At 32.0% G+C, this 23,993-nt stretch overlaps 3 protein-coding genes and 2 pseudogenes across 3 annotated transcripts; all 5 read left to right on the top strand.

Annotated features, from left to right (window-relative positions):
* Positions 1 to 680: 680 nt before the first annotated feature.
* LOC121229112 (putative disease resistance RPP13-like protein 1) lies at positions 681 to 22,073 on the top strand. Its single transcript, XM_041112389.1, has 2 exons — positions 681 to 1,596; positions 21,468 to 22,073. Exon 1 carries the CDS (start codon positions 881 to 883, stop codon positions 1,514 to 1,516), a length of 636 nt encoding a protein of 211 aa, XP_040968323.1. The 5' UTR covers positions 681 to 880; the 3' UTR covers positions 1,517 to 1,596; positions 21,468 to 22,073.
* LOC107957396 (putative disease resistance protein At3g14460) lies at positions 1,523 to 4,385 on the top strand. Its single transcript, XM_041111956.1, has 2 exons — positions 1,523 to 1,544; positions 1,577 to 4,385. The coding sequence occupies exons 1-2, from the start codon at positions 1,523 to 1,525 to the stop codon at positions 4,360 to 4,362; spliced, it is 2,808 nt and encodes a 935-aa protein (XP_040967890.1). The 3' UTR covers positions 4,363 to 4,385.
* On the top strand, positions 10,550 to 13,779 carry LOC107957398 (putative disease resistance RPP13-like protein 1; annotated as a pseudogene).
* On the top strand, positions 18,601 to 19,600 carry LOC107960600 (putative disease resistance RPP13-like protein 1; annotated as a pseudogene).
* Positions 19,658 to 22,073, top strand: LOC121229111 (putative disease resistance protein At3g14460). Its single transcript, XM_041112388.1, has one exon. The coding sequence runs from the start codon at positions 19,691 to 19,693 to the stop codon at positions 21,782 to 21,784; it is 2,094 nt and encodes a 697-aa protein (XP_040968322.1). The 5' UTR covers positions 19,658 to 19,690; the 3' UTR covers positions 21,785 to 22,073.
* Positions 22,074 to 23,993: the final 1,920 nt, after the last annotated feature.

Here is a 23,993-nt window from a genome sequence, read left to right as displayed (position 1 = left end):
AATAAATTATTTAATATTTTAATTTTATTTTAATAATAAATTTTAAAAATAATATTTTTAAATAATATTTTTTACATATTATTGGAAATATTCAATATTAATATTTTAATTAGAAATATTTATTACAATTATAAATATATTAATAATAAATATTTTGTAGTATAAAGTTTAAAATATATCATAAGTCTATGTACACTTCACATATTTGTAATTCAGTCTTTATACTTTTATTTTCAAGAATTTAGTCCTATTACTTTTCAATTTTGAAAATTAAGTCTAATTGTTGACATCATTAATTTTTTGTCAATTTTGTTGATGTAACATTTTTAAATAAAAATACTAACTTAGTAGTCATCTAATTAAAAAATGATGTTGTAATAAATCTGAATTTAACATAATATATTTAATATATGCAAAAATAATATAAAATATAAAATTACTGATAAAATTAAATTCAATTAAATAATAATAAAATAATAAAATTTCAAATATATATTTGTTTAATTAAAAATAACTTTTATAAATTATTTTTAAGAAATTTACAAAATAAATATATCTAAACATCAAAAAAATATTAATTTTTTTAAAAAATAAATTATTTTTTGAAAATTATTTTCTGAAAGATATTTTCAATTAAACAAATATAGCTTAAAGTATTTGCAAGTTAAAGCCTTCCCCTTTCATCTTTCGATCCAATCCTTCTACCGTTCCTTGTTTGCAATTTGCTTTGCACTTTCTTTCTTCTGTTTCGAATCCAACTCCTTCATCTTTACAACCTTGTTCTCTTGTGTTCAAGAACTCTTCTTGTCCATTGTTTGCTTTTACTTCCCTTTTCATCTTCCTTTAAGCCTTTCTTTACCAAAAACCCCAAAAGAAAGACATGGCTATGGTGGGAGAAGCTTTTCTCTCTGCTTCCATTGAGGTGCTGCTTGATAGGATTGTTTCTAGGGATGTTCTGAGGCTTATGAAAGGAAAGAAACTTGAAGCTATGCTGCTGAAGAAACTGAAGCCAACCTTGATGTCGGTGAAAGCTGTGTTGGATGATGCTGAAAATAAGCAGATTACCAACTCAAATGTCAAAAGTTGGACTGATGAGCTCAAAGATGCTGTTTATGATGCCGAGGACCTCCTGGACGAGATCTCTACTGAAACTCTTCGGAACAAGATCGAATCCGAATGTCGAACTACTGTTATGAACCAGGTTAGTAGCTTTTTCTCTTCTTTCAATCCTTTCAAAGATGCGATGCAGTCCAAGCTGGAGAATATCCTTGGGAGACTAGACAATCTACTCAATCAAAAACAGATTCTGGGTCTGAAAGAAAACTTTAAAGGAGAAGACGCATTTCAAAGAACGCCTGCAACTTGTTTGGTGGACGAGTCTGATGTTTGCGGCAGAGATGATGAAAAAGAAGAAATCATGAAGTTGTTGGATCCTCAAAATCTGTCTGAAAAACAGATAGATGTGATTCCCATTGTGGGTATGGGGGGCTTGGCAAAACCACCCTTGCCCAATTGATCTACAATGACCCCAGAGTGGATAAGTGGTTTCACCCCAAAGCATGGGTGTGCGTTTCAGAGGAATTTGATGCTTTCAAGGTAACCAAAACCATTCTTGAAGAGATCAAATGTAGATGTGATGGAAACCAGAACTTAAATCAGCTTCAACTTAAACTCAAAGAGCAGCTGTCGGGAAAGAAATATCTAATCATTTTGGATGATGTTTGGAACAAGAATTATGTTCATTGGAAAGAGCTTGCAAGTCCCTTCACTTCTGGGGCCAAGAATAGCAAGATTGTTGTAACAACACGTGATGAAAACCTTGCAGCAATCATGAGGAACGTTCCAACTTATCATTTAGATGTGTTATCTGCTGATGATTGTTCGAAGTTATTTGCAAAGCATGCATTTGATGGTTCAAGCCCCACCAAGCATCCAGATCTAATGGAAATCGGTGAAGCAATTGTTAAAAGATGTGGCGGTCTCCCTTTGGCTGCAAAAACTCTTGGAGGTCTTCTGCGTTGCAAACCAGATGCTGATGAGTGGAACAAAATATTACATAGCAATTTTTGGGACATTTCAAATGATGCTAGTAATATTCTTCCGGCGTTAACATTAAGTTATCAATATCTCCCTTCACATTTAAAGCGATGTTTTGCTTATTGTTCAATTTTCCCTAAAGATTACGAATTCAAGAAAAAAGAACTTATTCAATTATGGATGGCTGAAGGACTTTTAAACCTTTCGAAAGATAATGGAGATCCGGAAGAACTGGGTAACGAGTACTTCAAAGATTTGAGATTGAGGTCCTTTTTTCAACAATCAAAAGGAAAAAAATCTTGTTTTGTCATGCATGATCTAATTAGTGACTTGGCTAAATCTGTCACCGGAGAATTCATCTGCAGATTAGAAGGGAGTGGTGGTTCTTGTGTAATAACTGAAAAGACCCGCCATTTGTCCAATGTCCAAGAAACGTTTGATGTGCGACAAAAATTCCATAGTTTACCTAAAGCAAAAGGTCTGCGTACTTTCATAAACGTGAAGTCTTCTTTCAGGCTGTTTTATGTTAGCAATGTGCTAATACACGATTTGCTGATGAAATCAAGCTTACGAGCGCTTTCTTTGGCTGGGTATGAAAATATCAAAGAATTGCCTAAAGAAATTAGTAACTTGAAGCATCTACAAAATTTGAATCTCTCAGAGACTTCAATCAGAAGGTTGCCAAATTCTGTGTGTACATTGTATAATTTGCAAGCATTGACATTGCATGGATGCAGTGACCTTGTTGAGTTACCGAGAGACATGGGGAGATTGATCAACATGCTTTATCTTGATATTAGGAAAACAAAGTTAACTAGCATGCCGGAAGGAATGGGTAAGTTGAAAGATATTCGAATCTTAACAGATTTTGTTTTAGGTGATGAAACTGGTTCAAGCATTAATGAGTTGGGAAAGCTCAAGCATTTACGTGGAAGACTTGCCATTTCAAAACTGAAAAATGTTGTAAATGCCAGGGATGCCAAAGATGCCAATTTGAAGGATAAGGTTAATCTTAAGGAGTTGAAGTTGACATGGGATGAATATGATGAAATTGATGGTGACTCAACGCATGATAGAGAAGTATTGGAACAACTGGAGCCCAATACAAACTTGGAGCATCTAGTTATCGGAAGTTACAAATGCACGAGATTTCCAGAATGGGTGGGGCATTTTTCCTTCTCAAATATGGTATTTTTGAAGTTGAAAGACTGTAAATTTTGCATATCTTTGCCGTCGCTTGGCCAGTTATCATCTTTGGAATCTCTCTCCATTTCTGGGTTCAGCGGAGTTGTAATGGTTGGTGAGGAGTTCTACACTAATGGACGAGCTTCGACTAAACCATTTGGATCTCTTGAAATCCTAGTGTTTGAGGAAATGGATGGGTGGGAAGAATGGTTATGTGGGAGTGAAGAAGCTTTCTCCCTTCTGCAAGAGCTAAGCATTAGCCATTGTCCGAAGCTAATCAAGTCTCTGCCCAAACACCTCCCCTCTTTAAAGAAACTGGCGATTGAAGACTGTGAGAAGCTTGAATGTTTTCTCCCAAGGACACCAAGCATTTGTGAACTTGAGTTAAAGAAGTGCGATGCATTGCAGTTGGAGCCTTTGCCTTGTTCGCTTCGGGAGTTGAAAATTGAAGGTCTGAATTTGAATGATTCCGTATTGGAACAGATGTTGCAACACTGCACTCATCTCGCCAAGTTAAGTATCTTAGCTTGTACTGATATCAGATCCCTTCCTGAGGATAGTGTGTCTATTACACTGAGAGATCTGTGCATCCACAGGTGCGAAGATTTTGATTTTTCCAAAATCTTCTTGTATACATCCCTTGAATCTATGAAGATAGACGAGATGAAGTGTGGTCAACTGGAATCTTTCCCATTAGGATCGTTTCCTATGGTAAAGCGAGTTCATTTTTCGAAATGTGAAGACTTGAAGTTTATTAGTGCTGCTTTAGAGGCCTCTCACCACCAGCATCTAACATGTCTCGATTCTTTGGATATATTTTTCTGCCAAAATTTGATATCTTTTCAAATTGAAGATGGATTATCTGTCACCAATTTGACCCGACTTTCACTTTGGAATTGCGAAAGTCTAAAGTCATTGCCAGAGCAAATGCACTCTGTCTTTCCATCCCTTGAGGATTTGGAAATATATCATTGTCCAGAAATAGAGAGGGTTCCAAAAGAGGGTTTGCCCTCCAAATTAAAAGATATTTCAATCTCAAGGAGTGATAAACTAATTGAGAGCTTGATTAGGAAAAGGGAATGGAGTTTGCATACACTCCCTTCTCTTACATATTTCTGTGTCTGTGTGGAATATACCTAGGCTATTTTCCAAGCTTTGATCAACCTTAATCTCTTACACACTTACACAAAATCAAAAGCATATAACATGGTATTCATTTAATGATTAAATATTCTCAATTAAACCACAAACATAGCATTTGTATGTCATCATACATGTGTCTCTCATACTCATTTTATCTTGTTTATTATAGTACCACTTATACATTTATACCAAGATTATCATCTTACCAAATATCTTCAGCTTAATCATCAAGCATTCATATTTAAAGCTAGATTATATATATATACATGTCATGATACATATCATTCTCTTTCTGTTTTCTTATAAACACATATCATTTATTTCATTATATTAATATTTTGCATAGTTTCTATGTATTCCACATATATTTATTTTCCTCCTCCTCCTCTTCATTCCACATCCTTAATGTATATAGCATTCTTGTAAGTACGATTTCACAATTTACTAATAAATACTCACATCAAACTGTCCACACGAGTCATAGTCACTTACTTATTTATAATTCGAGCTACAGAGCTTCAAATTAAGATCTGTAAATTTCCCCTAAAACTAGACTCACATATCTTTCCACGATAAAATTTTCATAATTTTTGGTTTAGCCAATTAGTACAGTTTATTCATTAAAATTTCCCCTGTTTCACTTTTTGATAGTTCTGACCTCTCTTCACTAAAAATTAATTATCTCACAGTACAGAACCCTGATAATGTTCTTGTTGATTTATCTTGATAATAGACTCATTAGGGATTTTAAAAATATAAGTTTGAGCCTCTAATTATTTTTCTCCAAATATTTGTGATTTTCCAAAGTCAGAACAGGGGATCACGTAATAATTCTGAACCAATCTCACAAAAACATAAATATCTAAAAATATTGAACTCCTTTACTTGCTCTGTTTCTTTTATATGAAAATAGACTCATTAAGATTTAATTTGATATCTCATTTAGTCTCTGATTCAATTTCTACTATTTTTGGTGATTTTTCAAATTCACATCACTGCTACTATCCAAAACAGTTTTATTGCTAATTCACTCTTTCACACTTTCTTTGTATTAACCTCATTTTAACATACATATCACAAATCATTTTCACCACATTTCATACATCACAAGTTAGGCCCATGATCACAAGGTCACCATAAAATCATCCTCATGTATAACTTACTTGTTTATAACCTTACCACATCCTGGTCACTTAATGAACACATCATTTACATAACCAAGTTCCTGCACTTATTCATCACAAAACTCACAAAGCAATACATAGAGAGTCTCCCGTTGAACACTTCGGATCAATCCTCGATACTTGGTGGTTTCAGCACATAGCTCCACCCATTATATAGTTCGGCTCTCTTGTACACATGGTGAACACTTAGTACCACCCATGTGACCTAGCCAGTTTATCTCGTAGCTCTCTTGTCTACATGGTGTCCTTCACCTGGAACCACGCATGCGACCTAGCTACATATATCCCATAGCTCTCTTGTCTACATGGTGTACACATAGTATCACCCATGTGACCTAGCTACATCATAATGTCTTGTAGCTCTCTTGTACACATGATGTGCACTCAGCACCATATATATGACCTAGCTACATACTATCTGTATCATCCAATCTTTCCGAAGGTTCAACCGGGATTTCTCTCTCTTTTCCAACAATTTCACCAATCAAGTAATTATCCACAAACATATTTCCAATATTATTATAAAATATCATAATACAAGTAATATTGATGTATTACTTACATATAAACTTACATCTCATTTAATATCAAGACAATAACATTAAATTACACATTGCCTAATTAAAAATCATATGAACTTACAATTTCCCATAATATCCATAATCATAGAAATCACATTTATGTATGATAATTCAATGCACTTCATGTACCATAGACATATTTTTAAATCAATCCATAAACTTGGCACCATAATCATTTAATTTAACATAATTCAATTAATTCACTAAATTTAACTTTCAAATATAAATTACAGCATTATTGCTGTATTATTATCATACCAACTTACATACTTTCAACACCTCAGAAATCACAGTAAATATATCAATTTTACATTGAAGCATGCATAAATTAATGCTTACCTCGATACTAAAACGGCCATTTTACCAACTTTCCTAATTTCTGATTTTTCTCTTATTTTAGGTTCAAATCTCATTTTTCGGGATCTAAAATATCATATTTTACTTATTTAATTAATGTACTATTCAAAACAGTCCTTAACTCAAACTTGAGAAAAATTACAATTTTGCCCCTAAACTTTTGCATATTTACACTTTTGCCCCTAGACTCGGGAATTAAACTTCATCCCTTATTCTTATGTTTTATGACATGCTAATCACTTTTCCCTTCTATGGCAACATCAAATTCTCACTCTAACATATACTTATGACTATTAGGTATTTTTACTGATTAAGCCCTTTTACTTGTTTTAACTCAAAACCGAGTAGCACAAGTTGTCTAACATAATTTAAAACCTCATACTATATCATAAAACAACAAAATAAACACATTTCATCTATGGATATTTTTCCAAATATGAACCCTAGCTTAAATTATTGCTAGAATAAGCTTAATCAAATTACCGGGATTCAAAAAACGTAAAGAACTTGAAAAACGGGGTTAGAACGGACTTACTATTGAGCTTGGAAAGCTTGAAAACCCTAGCCATGGCTTCCCCCATGCTAATTTCGGCCTCCATGAAAAAGATGAGTCAATTTTGGCTTTATTTTCCCTTTTTATTTCTTTTAATTACCAAATGACCAAAATGCCCTTCCTTACTAAACTTTCAAAAATTCCATCCATGTCCAATTTTTGTCCATAACTTAGAAATTGGTCAAAATTCTATTTAAGACCTCCTAATTAGTATTTCAAAGCAATTTCATACTAGAAACTTCTAGAATGCAAGTTTTGCAACTTATTCAATTTAGTCCCTAACTTCAAATTGAGCACTTTATGCATAGAATTTCTTCACAAAATTTTCACACAATCATGCAATCATATCATAGACCTCAAAATAATCATAAAATAATCATATAATAATTATTTCTATCTTGGATTTTGTGGTCCCGAAACCTCAGTTCCAACTAGACCCAATTTTGGGCTATTATAGTTCGTTCGTTGATTGTGGTAGAGGTGCTACTACTTCGATCACTGTTATTGTTGTATCCTAGGTGACATCTGGCCAACATTACTCCAAGTACCGTAGGAGCGGCCGAATCTGTCTTAAGGAAACTGTATTTCATAGGCCTAAATATTTCGTAAAATCCCTTTCTTCTTTATTTCAACTATTTATTATGGTTTGTTTGATTTTCGTATTTGATAAATTAATTATAAATCATTCTATTTATATTTTATTTCATATGTTTTTATTTATATTTAATTTATTTTGTTCGCTAATGTGTTTTGTCCAACAACCTTAAGGCAAATCCGTTTAGCAATTTATTAATCCGACACAATACTAAGGCGAAAAAGAAAAAAATATTTTTTTTCAAAAAATCAATTTTTTTTAAAATCTGTTTTTGGATTTTTCCGCCGTTCAACAGATTTCTTTTTCCTCTATTTTTTTCTTTATTTCCAAATGAATATTAAAACTAATAAAATTTGTTTCGAGATTTTTCCCGCTGTTTAATAGATTCTATTCGATTTTTTTCCAAATTAAAAATAGGTAAGATCTATTTTGGGTTTGATTCTCGCCTTTCAACGGATTTTATTCCATAATTTTGACTCTATTTCAAAACATGAAATTAAAGGTAAATAAAATCAGTTTCGGGATTGATTCCTGTCATTTAATGATTTTATTCCAAATTATGTTTTATTTCCAAAATAAGTAACATAAAATCCGTTTCAGGATTGATTCCTGCCGTTCAACGGATTTATTACATTTTTAATTTTGTCTTACCATTATCTCTTGAGCGGCGAAAATGTGCTTATCGTCGAAACGAATTAAAGAGGTTGTCATTCGTGAAAATTTGATCAAAATGAATAATAAATGAAATAATTCAAATAAAAACTATAATATTTTTAAACAAGCATATCTGAAAATTTAGAACAAAACTTAAGAAATTTGAGAGAAGTGAGAGAGTTGGATTTGAGTGAAAAAAATAAAAAATGACCAGGTATTTGTAGGAATAAAATTATCATTGGGCCCTTAATTTTTTTTTTTACTGTTGGCAACCAATATTCAAAAAGTTGTTGGGAAATGACTGTTGGTGAAAAGCGCATCCAGTTGAGTGTGTTTTTTTGTCCTGTTGGCAAGAAAACGCATCAGCTACGCTCTTTCTTGCCACTTGTGAAGAAAGTGCACCTAACTGGACACGCTTTCATACAATTTCTTCAAAAACGACTTATTTTCTCAATTTTCAGACTTAAAAGACTAAATAAAATAACTGACATATTTTCTTAATTTAGCCTTAAAAATAGCATTTAAGGTGAATTTTTATGTTGCTAAATATTAAATAATTTTGTGAGTGCTGTAAAGGGGACTAAAATATTGAGTAGTGTTTGGAAATTAGAATTGGAATTGGAATGGGATTTTGAATTTCAGATTTTTAGCTTTGATTATTTGAGAATTAAAATATTTGAAATTTAAGATTTTGAATTAATTTAAATTTATTGGTTAATAATTTAAATTTAGATTTAAATTGGACTAATTTTAAATTTTAAAAATATTTAGGAGAATTTTGAATATTGTTATTTGAATTGGATTAGATTGATCGGTTAGATTGGGAATCGGCAAGAGTACTAGTTTGGAGAAAGACATTGACTGGTTGACGTAGTAACCAGTAAGGACCGATTGATTGGATAGATGAACCGGTTAAATAAAAAAATAGTTTTTTTATATCTTTATGTTATGAGTTTTTTAATGATTTATCTAATAGAATCGGATAGACCGATCAAACTGATCAAACTAAATGGACTAACAAATTTAGTGGCCTAATTAGGTCAATCATATAATTTTGTTTTGTGCTTAAATAAGTAGACGTACATAGGTATAAATTAAAATTGTAGAAATTATGGTATAAATGAATTTTTTGCATATTTATAATGTATTAAATTAAATGCATGAAGCTTTGTTACTGTTTTCAGACCTAGACCATATCAGTTGGTTAAATTAATTAGACTAAAAATCATTCGGGTACTAGTCTGAAAAAATAGGTCAAACTGGTTGACTAGTGAATCAGTTGAACCAGTCGAATCGCTCGACGATCAAATCGATTTTTATTTATTTTTAAATAATTTTATTTTTAACAATTAATCAATCGAACTGATTTGATCGATCAAATCGGTTGAGCCGAAAACCAATAATCTAATGTTTAGATTTTGAAAGAAGTCTGAAGAATATATAATAAAAGAGAATAAATTATATTAGGATGAATCCTCATCAAAATTTAAAGACAACAAATTATTATTATACACTTATCTATATCTACTATCTTCTCTAATTTAATTTAACTTTAATTAAATTAATTAAAATAATTAATTTTTTAAATTATAAATAAATATATTTTATTCTTTTACAATTTTTAATCATTTTAATTTTTTTTCTAGAAGTTAATAGTTTTTATTTTTTTGCAACATAGACAATGAATATTTTCTTTTTTCCATTTTAAATTGTTTACAATTTCATACTATACTTTTTTTAAAAAAAATTATATCGCATTGAATCTCTAGTAATAAAAATTGTATAAATTTTAAAGTTTGTAAGTTATTTGATTTTTTTATTTTAATTATTTATATTACTTTTAAAAAATATATAGTTGGAGAGTAGATTAAATATGGATGTATATATAATAATTTCATATATTTAAAATTTAATACTGTGACGAAATTTTATTAATGTATAAAATAAATTTTTTTCTTAATTGATGTTATATTTTAAAATTTTTAAAATTTAAAATTTAACTCTTACTAAATTCAAATTACCCAAACTTAAATTAACTTTTTATTTTCTATCAAAACAAAATTTTTTATTTTTAATTCAAACATTTTTTTAACCTAAATCGTGATTTCCAAACATTCCAATAAAATTTTTTAAGGTAGTTGGTTTTTTTTATTGGATGAGCTTATTTTACAAAAGTCGCGTTTGCAAGGATGAGGTTGTTTCATCTTTATTGAAACTAAACTAAAGTATTTGCAAGTTGCTTTGCACTTTCTTCCTTCTGTTTCATATCCAAATCCTTCTTCTTTGCTTCCTTCTTCTCTTTAGTTGAAGCACCCTTCTTTTCCATTTTTGCTATTAGTTTCCTTTTCATCTTCCTTTAAACCTTTCTTTACCAAAAAACCCAAAAGATAAACATGGCAATGGTGGGTGAAGCTTTTCTCTCTGCTTCCATTGATGTGCTGCTTGATAAGATTGTTTCTGGGGATGTTATGAGGCTTATCAAAGGAAAGAAACTTGACACTGCTCGGCTGGAGAAATTGGAGATAATCTTGAAATCGGTGAAAGCGGTGTTGAATGATGCTGAAAATAAGCAGTTTACCGACCCAGATGTCAGTAGCTGGATCGATGAGCTGAAAGATCTTGTTTATGAGGCGGAGGACCTCCTGGACGATATCTCTACTGAAGCTCTTCGAAACAAGGTGGAATCCGAGGATCATCAAAATACTCGTGCTATTGTAAAGCAGGTGTTCACTCGCTTTTTGCCCTCTTCCAATCCTTTCAAAGATAAGGTGGAGGAGATCCTTGGGAGACTAGAAGTTATAGTCAGCCAGAAAGATACGCTGAAATTGGAAGGAAATTCTGGAGCAGAAAAGGCGTATCAGAGATCACGTGAAACTTCTTCTTTGGTGGACGAGTCTGGTGTTTATGGCAGAAATGGTGAAAAAGAAGATATAATGGAGTTGCTGCACCGTCAAAATCTGTATGCAGATAATAAGGTAGATGTGATTCCCATTGTGGGTATGGGCGGGCTTGGCAAAACCACGCTCGCAAAATTGATCTATAATGACCAGAAAGTGGCCGAATGGTTTGAGCTCAAAGCATGGGTGTGTGTTTCGGAAGAATCCGATCCTTCCAAAGTAACTAAAGCCATCCTCCAAGAGCTCCCTGGTGGTTGTGATGATAGTCAGAGCTTAAATCAGCTTCAACTTAAACTCAAAGACAAGTTGTCGGGAAATAAATTTCTATTGGTTTTAGACGATGTTTGGAACGAAAATCCTAATGCCTGGGAAGAGCTCAGAATTCATTTCAGTTTTGGGGCACAAAACAGCAAGATTATTGTAACAACACGTCACGAAAATGTTGCCGCCATTATGAAGACTGGTCAAAGTTATCCTCTACAGACCTTATCAAATGATGACTGTTGGGAGCTATTTGCAAAGCATGCATTCGTTGGTACAAACCCAGGCATGCATCCAGATCTGATGGCAATCGGTAAAGCAATTGTCAAAAGATGTGACGGCCTCCCTTTGGCTGCAAAATCTCTTGGAGGTCTTCTGCGTTGTAATCTAGACGCTGCTAAATGGAACAAAATATTACATAGCAATTTTTGGGACCTATCAACTGATATTCTTCCACACCTATCAACTGATATTCTTCCAGCGTTGAAATTGAGTTATTATTAACTTCCTTCACATTTAAAGCGATGTTTTGCTTATTGTTCAATTTTCCCTAAAGATTAGGAATTTGAGAAGGAAGAATTAATTCAATTATGGATGGCTGAAGGTCTTTTAGAGCTTTCAAATGACAATGGCGATCTGGAAGAACGAGGTGATGACTATTTTGAAGATATGAGATTGAGGTCATTTTTTCAGCAATTGAATGCAAAGGAATCTAGATTTGTCATGCATGATCTAATCAGTGACTTGGCTACATCTGTCGCTGGAAAGTTTATTTACAGATTGGAAGGTAGTAATGGTTCTTGTGAAATAACTAAAAGGACTGGTCATTTATCTAATGTCCAAGAAGAATATGATGTGCGACAAAAATTTCAAAGTTTACCTGAAGCAAAACGTCTGCGTACCTTTCTAAATGTGAAGTCTTCTTCTGGTTGGCCATATGTTAGCAATGTGCTAACGCATGATTTGTTGATGAAATCAAGCTTACGAGTGCTTTCTTTAGCTGGGTATAAAAATATCAATGAATTGCCGAAAGATATTGGTAGTTTGAAGCATCTACGAAATTTGAATCTCTCAAAAACTTCGATCAGAAGGTTGCCAAATTCTCTGTGTACATTGTATAATTTGCAAGCATTGACATTGCATGGATGCAGTGACCTTGTTGAGTTGCCGAGAGACATGGGGAGATTGATCAACATGCTTTATCTTGATATTAGGGGAACAAAGTTAACTAGGATGCCAGAAGGGATGGGTAAGTTGAAAGATATTCGAATCTTAACAGATTTTGTTTTAGGTGATGAAACTGGTTCAAGCATTAATGAGTTGGGAAAGCTCAAGCATTTACGGGGAAGACTTGCCATTTCAAGACTGAAAAATGTTGTATATGCCAGGGATGCCAAAGATGCCAATTTGAAAGATAAGTTTAATCTTAAGGAGTTGAAGTTGACATGGGATGAATATGATGATATTGATGGTGACTCAAAGCATGATAGAGAAGTATTGGAACAATTGGAGCCTAATACAAACTTGAAGCATATACTTATTGAAAGTTACAAAGGCACGAGATTTCCAGAATGGGTGGGGCACTTTTCCTTCTCAAATATGGTATTTTTGAAGTTGCAAGACTGCAAATTTTGCATATCTTTGCCGTCGCTTGGCCAGTTATCATCTTTGAAATCTCTCTCCATTTCTGGATTTAGCGGAGTTGTAATTGTTGGTGAGGAGTTCTACAGTAACGGACAAGCTTCGACTAAACCATTTGGATCTCTTGAAATCCTAGCGTTTGAGGAAATGGCTGGGTGGGAAGAATGGTCGTGTAGGAGTGATGAAGCTTTCTCCCTTTTGGAAGAGCTAAGCATCCGGGATTGTCCGAAGCTAATCAAGTCTATGCCCAAACACCTCCCCTCCTTAAAGAAATTGAATATTGCAAATTGTGAGAAGCTTGAATGTTTTCTCCCTGGGACACCAAGCATTTGTGAACTTGAGTTAGAAAAATGTTATGCATTGCAATTGGAGCCATTGCCTTGTGGGCTTCGAAAGTTGGGCATCGAAGGTTCGAATATGAATGATTCCATATTGGAACAGATGTTGCAACACTCACTCATCTCGACAAGTTAACTATCTCAAATTGTTCTGTATAATATATTTGATTGTAACTTATAGTTGATTGGCATCCAAATGAATTATGGTTGTGGAAAAATGATGGTTTTAACTTAATGTTGGGGTATTTATTGACAATTGCCAGTTGGAAACTGAAATGTATTTAACACGAGTATACTCATTTTTTTATTTTATATATCATTGTAATGCCTACGAAGCTTTGATGGCTTTTACCGATTTTGACTCTTCCTTTTTCAATTTTATGAAGATTAATTAACATTCTGTCCTTTCATTTCATTAATACCAATTTGACACATTTGTAGAGTAGAAATTCAAAAAATACCGAAAGCGTCATATTTTATAGGTCCACCGAAGCGAAAAATCGATATTTAAGGGAGGATATTCTCGTCTAGTTGGATTCGACGATTTTTTGTTTAATTTTTGTCTGAAATTTTGACAATTATATGTTATTGTTAAAAGTTTTGAAGGTTTTTGAGAGTAAAATTTGGAAAAAAAAGTTAATAAGAGAGTAAAATTTTGATGGGCTAGTAGGAATTGAAATTCCTAGAGAGAGAACGCTTCACGTAGGACGATGCATGTCAGAAAAAAAAAACCACTGAAAATGCCTCTAGCAAGACACGTTTTCCTGCCACATCAACTGAAAATATGTCCAGTTGGAGGGGCTTTTAGTGCTTTTATCTGACATGCACTAAAAAAGCGTCCTACGTAGAGCGCTTTCTCTCTAGGAATTTCAACTCCAAACTTTTTGTCACTCAATTATCAGATATCTCGAGGTTCCTAGTATATAGTTTCTGAACCTATCTCAATGTTTGAAAATAATACACTAAAATATTTAATCAAACTGAGTAGTTCAAGTTTCAATTATGATGTGATCGAGTTTTATAATTCGAATAATTAGAGTATACAATTAATGTAAATACGATTCTTATAAACATTGAATTAAATAATTATTAATTTTACATCTAAAAAATTATAAAAATATAGTATATAAAAATTTAAAAAAATTAAAAATATTTTAAAAATAATATAAAAAACAAACCCAAAATGCTAAAATTGAAAAAACCCTAACTCTACTTTAAAAACTTTAAATCCTAACCCTAATTTTTGAAAAACAAAACCCTACCCCTAAAAATGCAACACAAGCAATCGCTTTTAGTTAGAAGTGTTTTCAGCTGATATGTAGAAAATCGCTTTCAAAAGCGTTTTTGTAAAATCAACCTAGTCCTGTAATTTTTTTGAAAAAATAACCTAAATTGATAAATTTTTTTCGACATTTTTCGGAAATTCAATATGGTATGGTTATATCACAATTATTATGTTCTAAAGAAATATTATGATAAAAATCGTGACAACTTAATACATCAATCAATTTTTTTCCTTTTACCTTTTACTTTCTTGACTTTGATGCAAAATTCAAGCATTTTTTTTTTGTTACAAAATGATAGCATAAAGTGATTATATCAAACCCTCAAATTTAATTTGCATAGAAGCATTGCAATCAATCAACAATAAATTAATCACAGAGGATGGTGGCTCCTCAAACCACTGTAGAAGTGCGAGCCCACTTACAGTACCTTTTTGCTATATGATCAACCACTTTGTTCAAAGATTTTGGAATATGACGAATCTTTACTTTTTAATACCAATTTAGTATCGGCATGCCATCTAGCTAAAAGCAACTCGACTAAAAGTGTATTATCACATTCTAATTCAATATGCCTGACTCCTTTATCCCACGCAATGTACAGACTTTACATCATTACCAGAGCTTCAATCCTAAAAATATAAAAGCAATTTTTTATTTTCTTTCACTAAATTATGAAATGAATAATCAATCAACATATAAAAACTAGCTCCAACCTTTCTTTTTCATAATTTAAAGAAAAGTGGGGGCATGATAAAATGGAAATTTTAAAAAATTCTTTTTAACTTTAATTTAATCATATGTAATAAGATTTTAACTCTATATTTGAGTTTTGAGACACAACTTTTTGGTACAGAAATTTCTCAGCACTTCAGACCCATTTCTCTTATTTCCTATGAAATATCTTTCATTAAAAGAGATAATGTTCTGTTGATTTTAGATAAAAATTAAATTACTTTAATTTATTCAATTATATTCGTTTAATTGAATTAAATTAAAAATTTTAAATCAATTTGTAATCACAAATAACTAATCTATTTCATACATGAAAGTATAACTTTAGCACCTATAACTATAGCAATGTTAGCATTTTACTTGTATGATTAAAAGAGGTACTAAATTCGCAATGTATTGATCTAATACAAAATTAATCTTAAATAAAACATGCCATGTCAACATATTGATCATGGATCGAGCTATTCATTTAAGCTTGAACGCTCATTTGAAAATAAGAAAGTTTTGGGATAAAAATATAGGCACGAAAAATAGGTTTAGATAAAAAATAAGATTCATTTTCTAAACGAGTTAGGCCTCCAATAGGATTTTTAATCTGGATCAAGCCTGACCCAAATATATTGTTTTATTGTCATTTCGTTATATATTTCTACTAATTTGTTGTTATTGTTTGGATATTGTATAACTCTTTTTTTTGTTAGTTTTGCTATTATTTTATAGATATTTATTTGCTAAATTGTAACTATCTTAGTATTATTTAAGTAGACTTTTTTTTAATGTATTTTCAATTTGTTAGGAAATATTTATTTAATGTATTTGATGTATTATATATTTAAAATTTATTTTTATATAAAAATCTAAAAAAATTAATATAGGGAAGTTAGGTTGAGTTTAGATTTAACATTTTTAATTTGAGTCGGGCTTGAATAAAATTTTAAGCTCATTCTTTTAGCTAGACTCAAACCTAAAATTTTGCATTAATTCAACATATGATCAGGTCTAAGACACACTACATAATAAGTTATGTGTATTTTAAAATAAAAACTTGGTTTAAATAATTTGAATTTTGACAACTAAATTATAAAGTTGAATTAAAAATTCTTTGAATTTATTATTTTCTTAAATTATTTTAAAAAATTAATCAATTTTTAAAAAAAATATGATTTAGTTTAATTCTAAATAAATTCAAATTAAACTTTAAATGAAAATAAATAAATAAAGCTAATGCTACTTACCAACTATATTGTAAATGAGTTGAATGATAAAACAAGAATAATCATCCAGGAGCAAATGTAGTAATGAAAATTTTATATATGTAATAAAAGTATTTGTATTATAATTATGTTATTTTTTTAATAATATATTTGAAATCTTAATTGATTCCTTTGTAATAATTAAATCAATGCAATATTATCCTCTCAAACATTTTAATTAAATTCTTAAACTTTTGCAAATTTTTAATATAAAAAATCTCAAGCTAGCTTTTTAAGGAACTACTTTAAAAATTATTTCTAATCATATATTTAACTCTGGATTCACTTTTTAATCAAAATCAGATTTTAGTTCTCCTGAACAAACACATATTTTAAAATCCTAAAAATATTAAATATTTAATTTTTTTAAAAAAGCTTATTGTTAATTAATAATATTATTCTAACAAAATAGGGGAACTAAACAATTAAGTCCCTTCTATAATTAATCAATAAATTTATTATTCTCTTAAAAAGAATTTTTCTATGTAGATATTTATGTCTGACTTTAAATTAAATTATACAATTGGTCCCTACTTTTATTTTAATTAATTTAATTTTTTTCTTTTATAATCTTTTAACTTTTTTTTTTCATTCTCTTCTACTTCTCCATTTGTTTTTCTTTTTCTCCATTTCTTTTAACATAATTTTTTTATGTTTTTCATTTGTTAAAATTAGCCTATAAATTTGTCTCACTCAAAAAAATTAAATTATTAAAAAAATAAAAATATAAAAACTAATTTTAACAAATACAAAATATAGAAAAACTTCATTAAATACAAAATAATATTGGAATTTTAATTTAGAGGGTTTGAAACTTTGAATAAACTGATAAGTGATAGGTTTGATTTAGGGATTTTAAAAATTCATTTGGGGAAAAGGGTGGGGTGGGGCAGGGGCAATAAAGTAAAATAGATTTAGGAGAAAGGTAAAATAATAAAAAAATTAAAACAATAAATAATTAAAAAAATTTAAAATATATTAAATTTATTTAAATTATTCGAATTATTAAAATTAACTCATTATTTTAATTCAAAAATCAAAATTGTTTTTCAATACAAATCGTGCTACCAGCTAGTTTCATCTCTATTGAAACCAAAGTATTTGCAAACCCCTTTCATCCAATCGTTCTACTGTTCCTTGTTTACTATTTGCTTTGCAATTTCTTTCTTTGTTTCAAATCCAAATCCAAATCCTTTATCTTTGCAACCTTCTTCTCTTTAGTTGAGCCACTTTTCCTTTCCTTTCTTTGCTATTACTTCCCTTTTCATCTTCCTTTAAACCTTTCCTTCCAAAAAAAAAAACATGGCTATGGTGGGTGAAGCTTTTCTCTCTGCTTCCATTGAGGTGCTGCTTGATAGGATAGTTTCTGGGGATGTTCTGAGGCTTATCAAAGGAAAGAAACTTGAAGCTGTGCTGCTGAAGAAGCTCAAGCCAACCTTGATGTCGGTGAAAGCAGTGCTGGATGATACTGAAAATAAGCAGATTACCAACCCAAATGTCAAAAGTTGGACTGATGAGCTCAAAGATGCTATTTATGATGCCGAGGACCTCCTGGACGAGATCTCTACTGAAGCTCTTTGGAACAAGATCGAATCTGAGTATCAAACTACTGCTATGAAGCAGGTTAGGAGCTTTTTCTCTTCTTTCAATCCTTTCAATGATGGGATGCAGTCAAAGCTGGAGGATATCCTTGGGAGACTAGACAATCTACTCAACCAAAAACAGATTCTGGGTCTGAAAGAAAACTTTAAAGGAGAAAACGCATTTCAAAGAACGCCTGCAACTTGTTTGGTGGACGAGTCTGATGTTTGTGGCAGAGATGATGAAAAAGAAAAAATCATGAAGTTGTTGGATCCTCAAAAATCTGTCTGAAAATCAGATAGATGTGATTCCCATTGTGGGTATGGGCGGGCTTGGCAAAACCACCCTTGCCCAATTGATCTACAATGACCTCAGAGTGGATAAATGGTTTCACCCCAAAGCATGGGTGTGTGTTTCAGAGGAATTTGATGCTTTCAAGTTAACCAAAACCATTCTTGAAGAGATCAAATGTAGGTGTGATGGAAGCCAGAACTTAAATCAGCTTCAACTTGAACTCAAAGAGCAGCTGTCGGGAAAGAAATATCTTGTCATTCTGGATGATGTTTGGAATGAAAACTATGCTGTGTGGGAGCAGCTCAGCATTCCTTTCAAATTTAGGGCTCAAAATAGCAAGATTATTGTAAAATGAAAGTGTTGCCTCCATTATGAAAACTGTTCCGAGTTATCCTCTACAGACCTTATCAAATGATGACTGTTGGAAGCTATTTGCAAAACATGCATTCGTTGGTACAAACTCACGCATGCATCCAGATCTGATGGCAATCGGTGAAGCAATTGTCAAAAGGTGTAACGGTCTTCCTTTGGCTGCAAAAACACTTGGAGGTCTCCTTCGCTGTAAACTAGACGCTGACGAATGGAACAAAATATTACATAGCAATTTTTGGGACATACCAAATACTGCAAGTAATATTCTTCCAGCGCTAGCATTAAGTTATCATTATCTTCCTTCACATTTAAAGCGATGTTTTGCTTATTATTCAATTTTTCCTAAAGATTATGAATTCGAAAAGGAAGAACTTGTTCAATTATGGATGGCTGAAGGACTTTTATAGCTTTCGAAAGATAATGGAGATCCGGAAGAACTGGGTAAAGAGTACTTCAAAGATTTGAGATTGAGGTCCTTTTTTCAACAATCAAAAGGAAAGAAATCTTGTTTTGTCATGCATGATCTAATTAGTGACTTGGCTAAATCTGTCACCGAAGAATTCATCTGCAGATTGGAAGGGAGTGGTGGTTCTTGTGTAATGAATGAAAAGACCCGTCATTTGTCCAATGTCCAAGAACCATATGATGTGCGGTAAAAATTTCAAAGTCTACCTAAAGCAAAAGGTCTGCGTACTTTCATAAACGTGAAGTCTTCTTTCTATTGCTTATATGTTAGCAATGTGCTAATGCATGATTTGTTAATGAAATCAAGCTTACGAGCGCTTTCTTTGGCTGGGTATAAAAATATCAATGAATTGCCGGACGATATTGGTAGTTTGAAGCATCTACGAAATTTGAATCTCTCACAAACTTCCATCAAAAGGTTGCCAAACTCTCTTTGTTCATTGTATAATTTGCAAGCATTGACATTGCATGGATGCAATGACCTTGTTGAGTTGCCGAGAGACATGGGGAGATTGATCAACATGCTTTATCTTGATATTAGGGAAACAAAGTTAACTAGGATGCCGGAAGGAATGGGTAAGTTGAAAGATATTCGAATCTTAACAGATTTTGTTTTAGGTGATCAAACTGGTTCAAGCATTAATGAGTTGGGAAAGCTCAAGCATTTACGTGGAAGACTTGCCATTTCAAGACTGAAAAATGTTGTAAATGCCAGGGATGCCAAAGATGCCAATTTGAAGGATAAAGTTAATCTTAAGGAGTTAAAGTTGACATGGGATGAATATGATGAAATTGATGGTGACTCAACGCATGATAGAGAAGTATTGGAACAACTGGAGCCCAATACAAACTTGGAGCATCTAGTCATCGGAAGTTACAAAGGCACAAGATTTCCAGAATGGGTGGGGCATTTTTCCTTCTCAAATATGGTATCTTTGAAGTTGCAAGACTGTAAATTTTGCATATCTTTGCCGCCGCTTGGCCAATTATCATCTTTGAAATCTCTCTCCATTTCTGGGTTCAACGGAGTTGAAATTGTTGATGAGGAGTTCTACAGTAATGGAGAAGCTTTGACTAAACCATTTGGATCACTTGAAATCCTAGTATTTGAGAAAATGGCCGGGTGGGAAGAATGGTTGTGTAGGAGTGATGAAGCTTTCTCCCTTCTGCAAGAGCTACGCATCAGGGATTGTCCGAAGCTAATCAAGTCTCTGCCCAAACACCTCCCCTCTTTAAAGAAATTGAAGATTGCAAATTGTGAGAAGCTTGAATGTCTTCTCCCAAGGACACCAAGCATTTCTGAACTTGAGTTAGAAAAATGTGATGCATTGCAATTGGAGCCATTGCCTTGTGGGCTTCGAAAGTTGGGCATCGAAGGTTCGAATATGAATGATTCCATATTAGAACAGATGTTGCAACACTGCACTTATCTCGACAAGTTAAGAATCTCAAATTGTTCTGATATCAGATCCCTTCCTGAAGGCACTGTGTCTATTACACTGAAAAAACTGAGGATTGACCAGTGCAATGCTTTTGATCATTCCAAAATCTTCTTGTATACATCCCTTGAATCTTTGGAGGTAGGCGGGATGAAGTGTGGTCAACTGGAATCTTTCCCGTTTGGATCGTTTCCTATGGTAAAGCGTGTTGATATTTGGGGATGTGAAGACTTGAAGTTTATTAGTGCTGCTTTAGAGGGCTCTCACCACCAGCATCTAACATGTCTGAATTCTTTGGATATATTGTTTTGGCTAAATTTGATATCTTTTCAAATTGAAGATGGATTATCTGTCACCAATTTGACCCGACTTGCGCTTTGGAGTTGCGAAAGTCTAAAGTCATTGCCAGAGCAAATGCACTCTGTCTTTCCATCCCTTGAGGTTTTGAAAATAATTGATTGTCCAAAAATAGAGAGGGTTCCAAAAGAGGGTTTGCCCTCCAAATTAAAACAAATTACAATCTTTGTGACTGATAAACTAATTGAGAGCTTGATTAGGAAAAGGGAATGGAGTTTGCATACACTCCCTTCTCTTACATACTTTTCTTTGTCATATTCAGGAGTAGAGATGGAGTGTTTTCCAGATGAACATCTGCTTCCCTCTTCTCTTACATCTCTCAGGATCAATGATCTTCCAAATCTAAAGAGTTTGGAGTATAAGGGGTTTCAACACCTCACCTCTCTTTGCGATTTGCAGATCTACAACTGTCCCAAGCTCCAATCCATGCCCCCAAACATGCTCCCTCCCTCTCTTTCTTATTTGGAAATTAGGGATTGTCCTTTGCTGGAGGAACGTTGTGAAAAGGAGAAAGGCAAAGATTGGGCCAACATTTCCCACATCCCTGTCATTCAAATTGGCGGTGAACTCATGATATAGAAGGGGTGGTGAGTGAGAAAAGAAGAAGTCCAGACGCAGGTATTGCATTCATATTTGGATAGAGATGAAAGAAAAAGTGAGATTTGTAAGTTTGGTAGAAGTAGAAGAGGAAGTTATGTTGAAGTTGGAATTACAGAATACCACCACCATGCTAATTCCTGATGGCATCCAAATGATTTACTAAGTGAATTATTTTTTATCATTTTTTCATGGAATATCTTTATCTTTTATTTAGTATTATTACCATTAACATTAAGGTGTGTATTAAAGTAAAATTATTTAATTGATTTATTTTTATTTTTATTTAAAGATATATAAATAAATTGTAATACAATGAGTGACCATTTAAAAGTTTTAATTCAATCAATTAGCTTTTAATCATTAATTCTTTCTATTTTAAAACTACAATAAAAGGAATTTTTTCGAGAACAAGGTAATGTTTCGTATTTTGAAATTCGAAGAATCGTGTCCTACCGTGCTGGGTTGCAATTTCTCGTTTATTCAAAATGATCGAATATTCTTTTGAAATTTCACTCATGTTTTAAAAATTCTTTAAAACGAAGGCAACGTCGAAGTATGGAAATTCGGGGAATCGTGCCCTATCGAGCTGGGTTGCAATTTCTCGTTTGTTCAAATAATCGAATATTCCTTTAGAATTTCACTCATGTTTTCTAAATTCTAAAACAAGACAATGTTTAACGTTTGGGAATTCGAGAAAACGTGCCCTACGTGCTGGGTTTCGATTTACCGTTTGACCAAATAACTGAATATCCTTTTAAAAATTTCAATGCATGAGTTTTGAAAATCATGAGATAATTTTGAGTATCGAAGGTTTGAAATGTCATGTCCTACGTGTTGGATGTGATATTTTACTTCTTCGAAAAAAAGAGAATCTTAATATCCACTTCAAGTTATCCAAACATTCATAAAAAGGGATCATATTTCAAATTTATTTTAAATCTTTTCAATTTTTGACATTAAGACATTAATTAATCAATTAGGTACCAATTTTGGGCGTCACGAGGGTGCAAATCCTTCCTCGCACGTAACCGACTCCCGAACCCGTTTTCTCAAATTTCGTAGACCAAAATCGTTGTTTTAGTAAACCAAAATGTTTTATTAAAATTATCAAACTTCTTGGTGATCCGATCACACTTAAACAAAAAAGATTGGTGGCGACTCCCAATTTTCGTTTATCATTTTCAAAACCAAAGTCTATCCCCGTTTTCAAAAAAATGATTTCGACAATGTTAATTATATAAAATTAAAAATATTATAAAATTTTAAATATATATTAGAAATTTTAAATTCATATTTAAAATAAATATTTAAAAATTATATGAAATTTTGATTTTTTTTTTGAATTTATGAAATTTTATTTTTATAATATATAAAGGAATAATATTTGATATACTGTTAGTAAATTTATAGACTCCACACCAGGATCAGGAGTTAACAAGTGACCTATAGGATTATTGTAAATATTAAAAAAAAAAGACACATGACAATTTTTAAAATTACTTGTAAAATAAAAAAATTATTACCAACTATACTCATTTTTTTTCTAAATTCCTTTATATATTTGGATAACAAAGGTAAAAGCTTCTTCATTGTAACGGCTACTATGTAGTTTGTAGTCGACATGATATATATCCTTCGGCCAAAAAACGACTATCTTTTACCAAAATCTGTTGAAAATTTTTGCAGTTAAAGGACCCTTTCTTCCGATATCTAATCTATTTTTGCTAGTCTATCTCTAAATGCAAGTTAAAAAAAAAATGTCTTGGTTTTTTATTTTTGGTAGCTTGTTGATTGTATTTCAATGATTCAATTTATTTTTAATAATGGAAGTGTGACACCCCACACTCAATCTAGTCGTCAGATCTAAATGCGAGACACCACATTTGTTGCCGAAACAATTCAAACTAACTCGTATTTTAAAATTAACTTGTACACCAACATTTACTCATTCATAGAAAACCATTTTCCTTGATTAAAAATATTTTTAAGTCATTTAAAATCATTTAAAAACATTTAAAATGAGTTTTAAATTTACACAAAAAAAAAGTTTTAGGCTACTGAAGTTGTTCGGAATTAAATGCCTTAATTAAAAACATGTAGCCTCTTGTACCAAAATAAGTTTGCCAGAACCAAGAAAGAAAATCACCATTAATGTCACCTATCTTGACAATAACAAATAATTTTCAAG

Source organism: Gossypium hirsutum, chromosome A05, assembly GCF_007990345.1.
Source record: "Gossypium hirsutum isolate 1008001.06 chromosome A05, Gossypium_hirsutum_v2.1, whole genome shotgun sequence".
Lineage (NCBI taxonomy): Eukaryota > Viridiplantae > Streptophyta > Magnoliopsida > Malvales > Malvaceae > Gossypium > Gossypium hirsutum.
The sequence above is the reverse complement of the archived record's forward strand: the minus strand, read 5'-3'. Positions and strand labels throughout refer to the sequence as shown.

What these genes read in the sequence shown, in the direction of transcription:
- LOC121229111 (XM_041112388.1), top strand. Translation starts at nt 19,691, where the DNA reads ATGCATGATTTGTTAATGAAATCAAGCTTACGAGCGCTTTCTTTGGCT.
- LOC107957396 (XM_041111956.1), top strand. Translation starts at nt 1,523, where the DNA reads ATGACCCCAGAGTGGATAAGTG. An exon ending in GACCCCAGAGTGGATAAGTG is followed by an intron (nt 1,545 to 1,576) that starts GTTTCACCCCAA and finishes TGTGCGTTTCAG; the next exon opens with AGGAATTTGATGCTTTCAAG.
- LOC121229112 (XM_041112389.1), top strand. Translation starts at nt 881, where the DNA reads ATGGCTATGGTGGGAGAAGCTTTTCTCTCTGCTTCCATTGAGGTGCTG.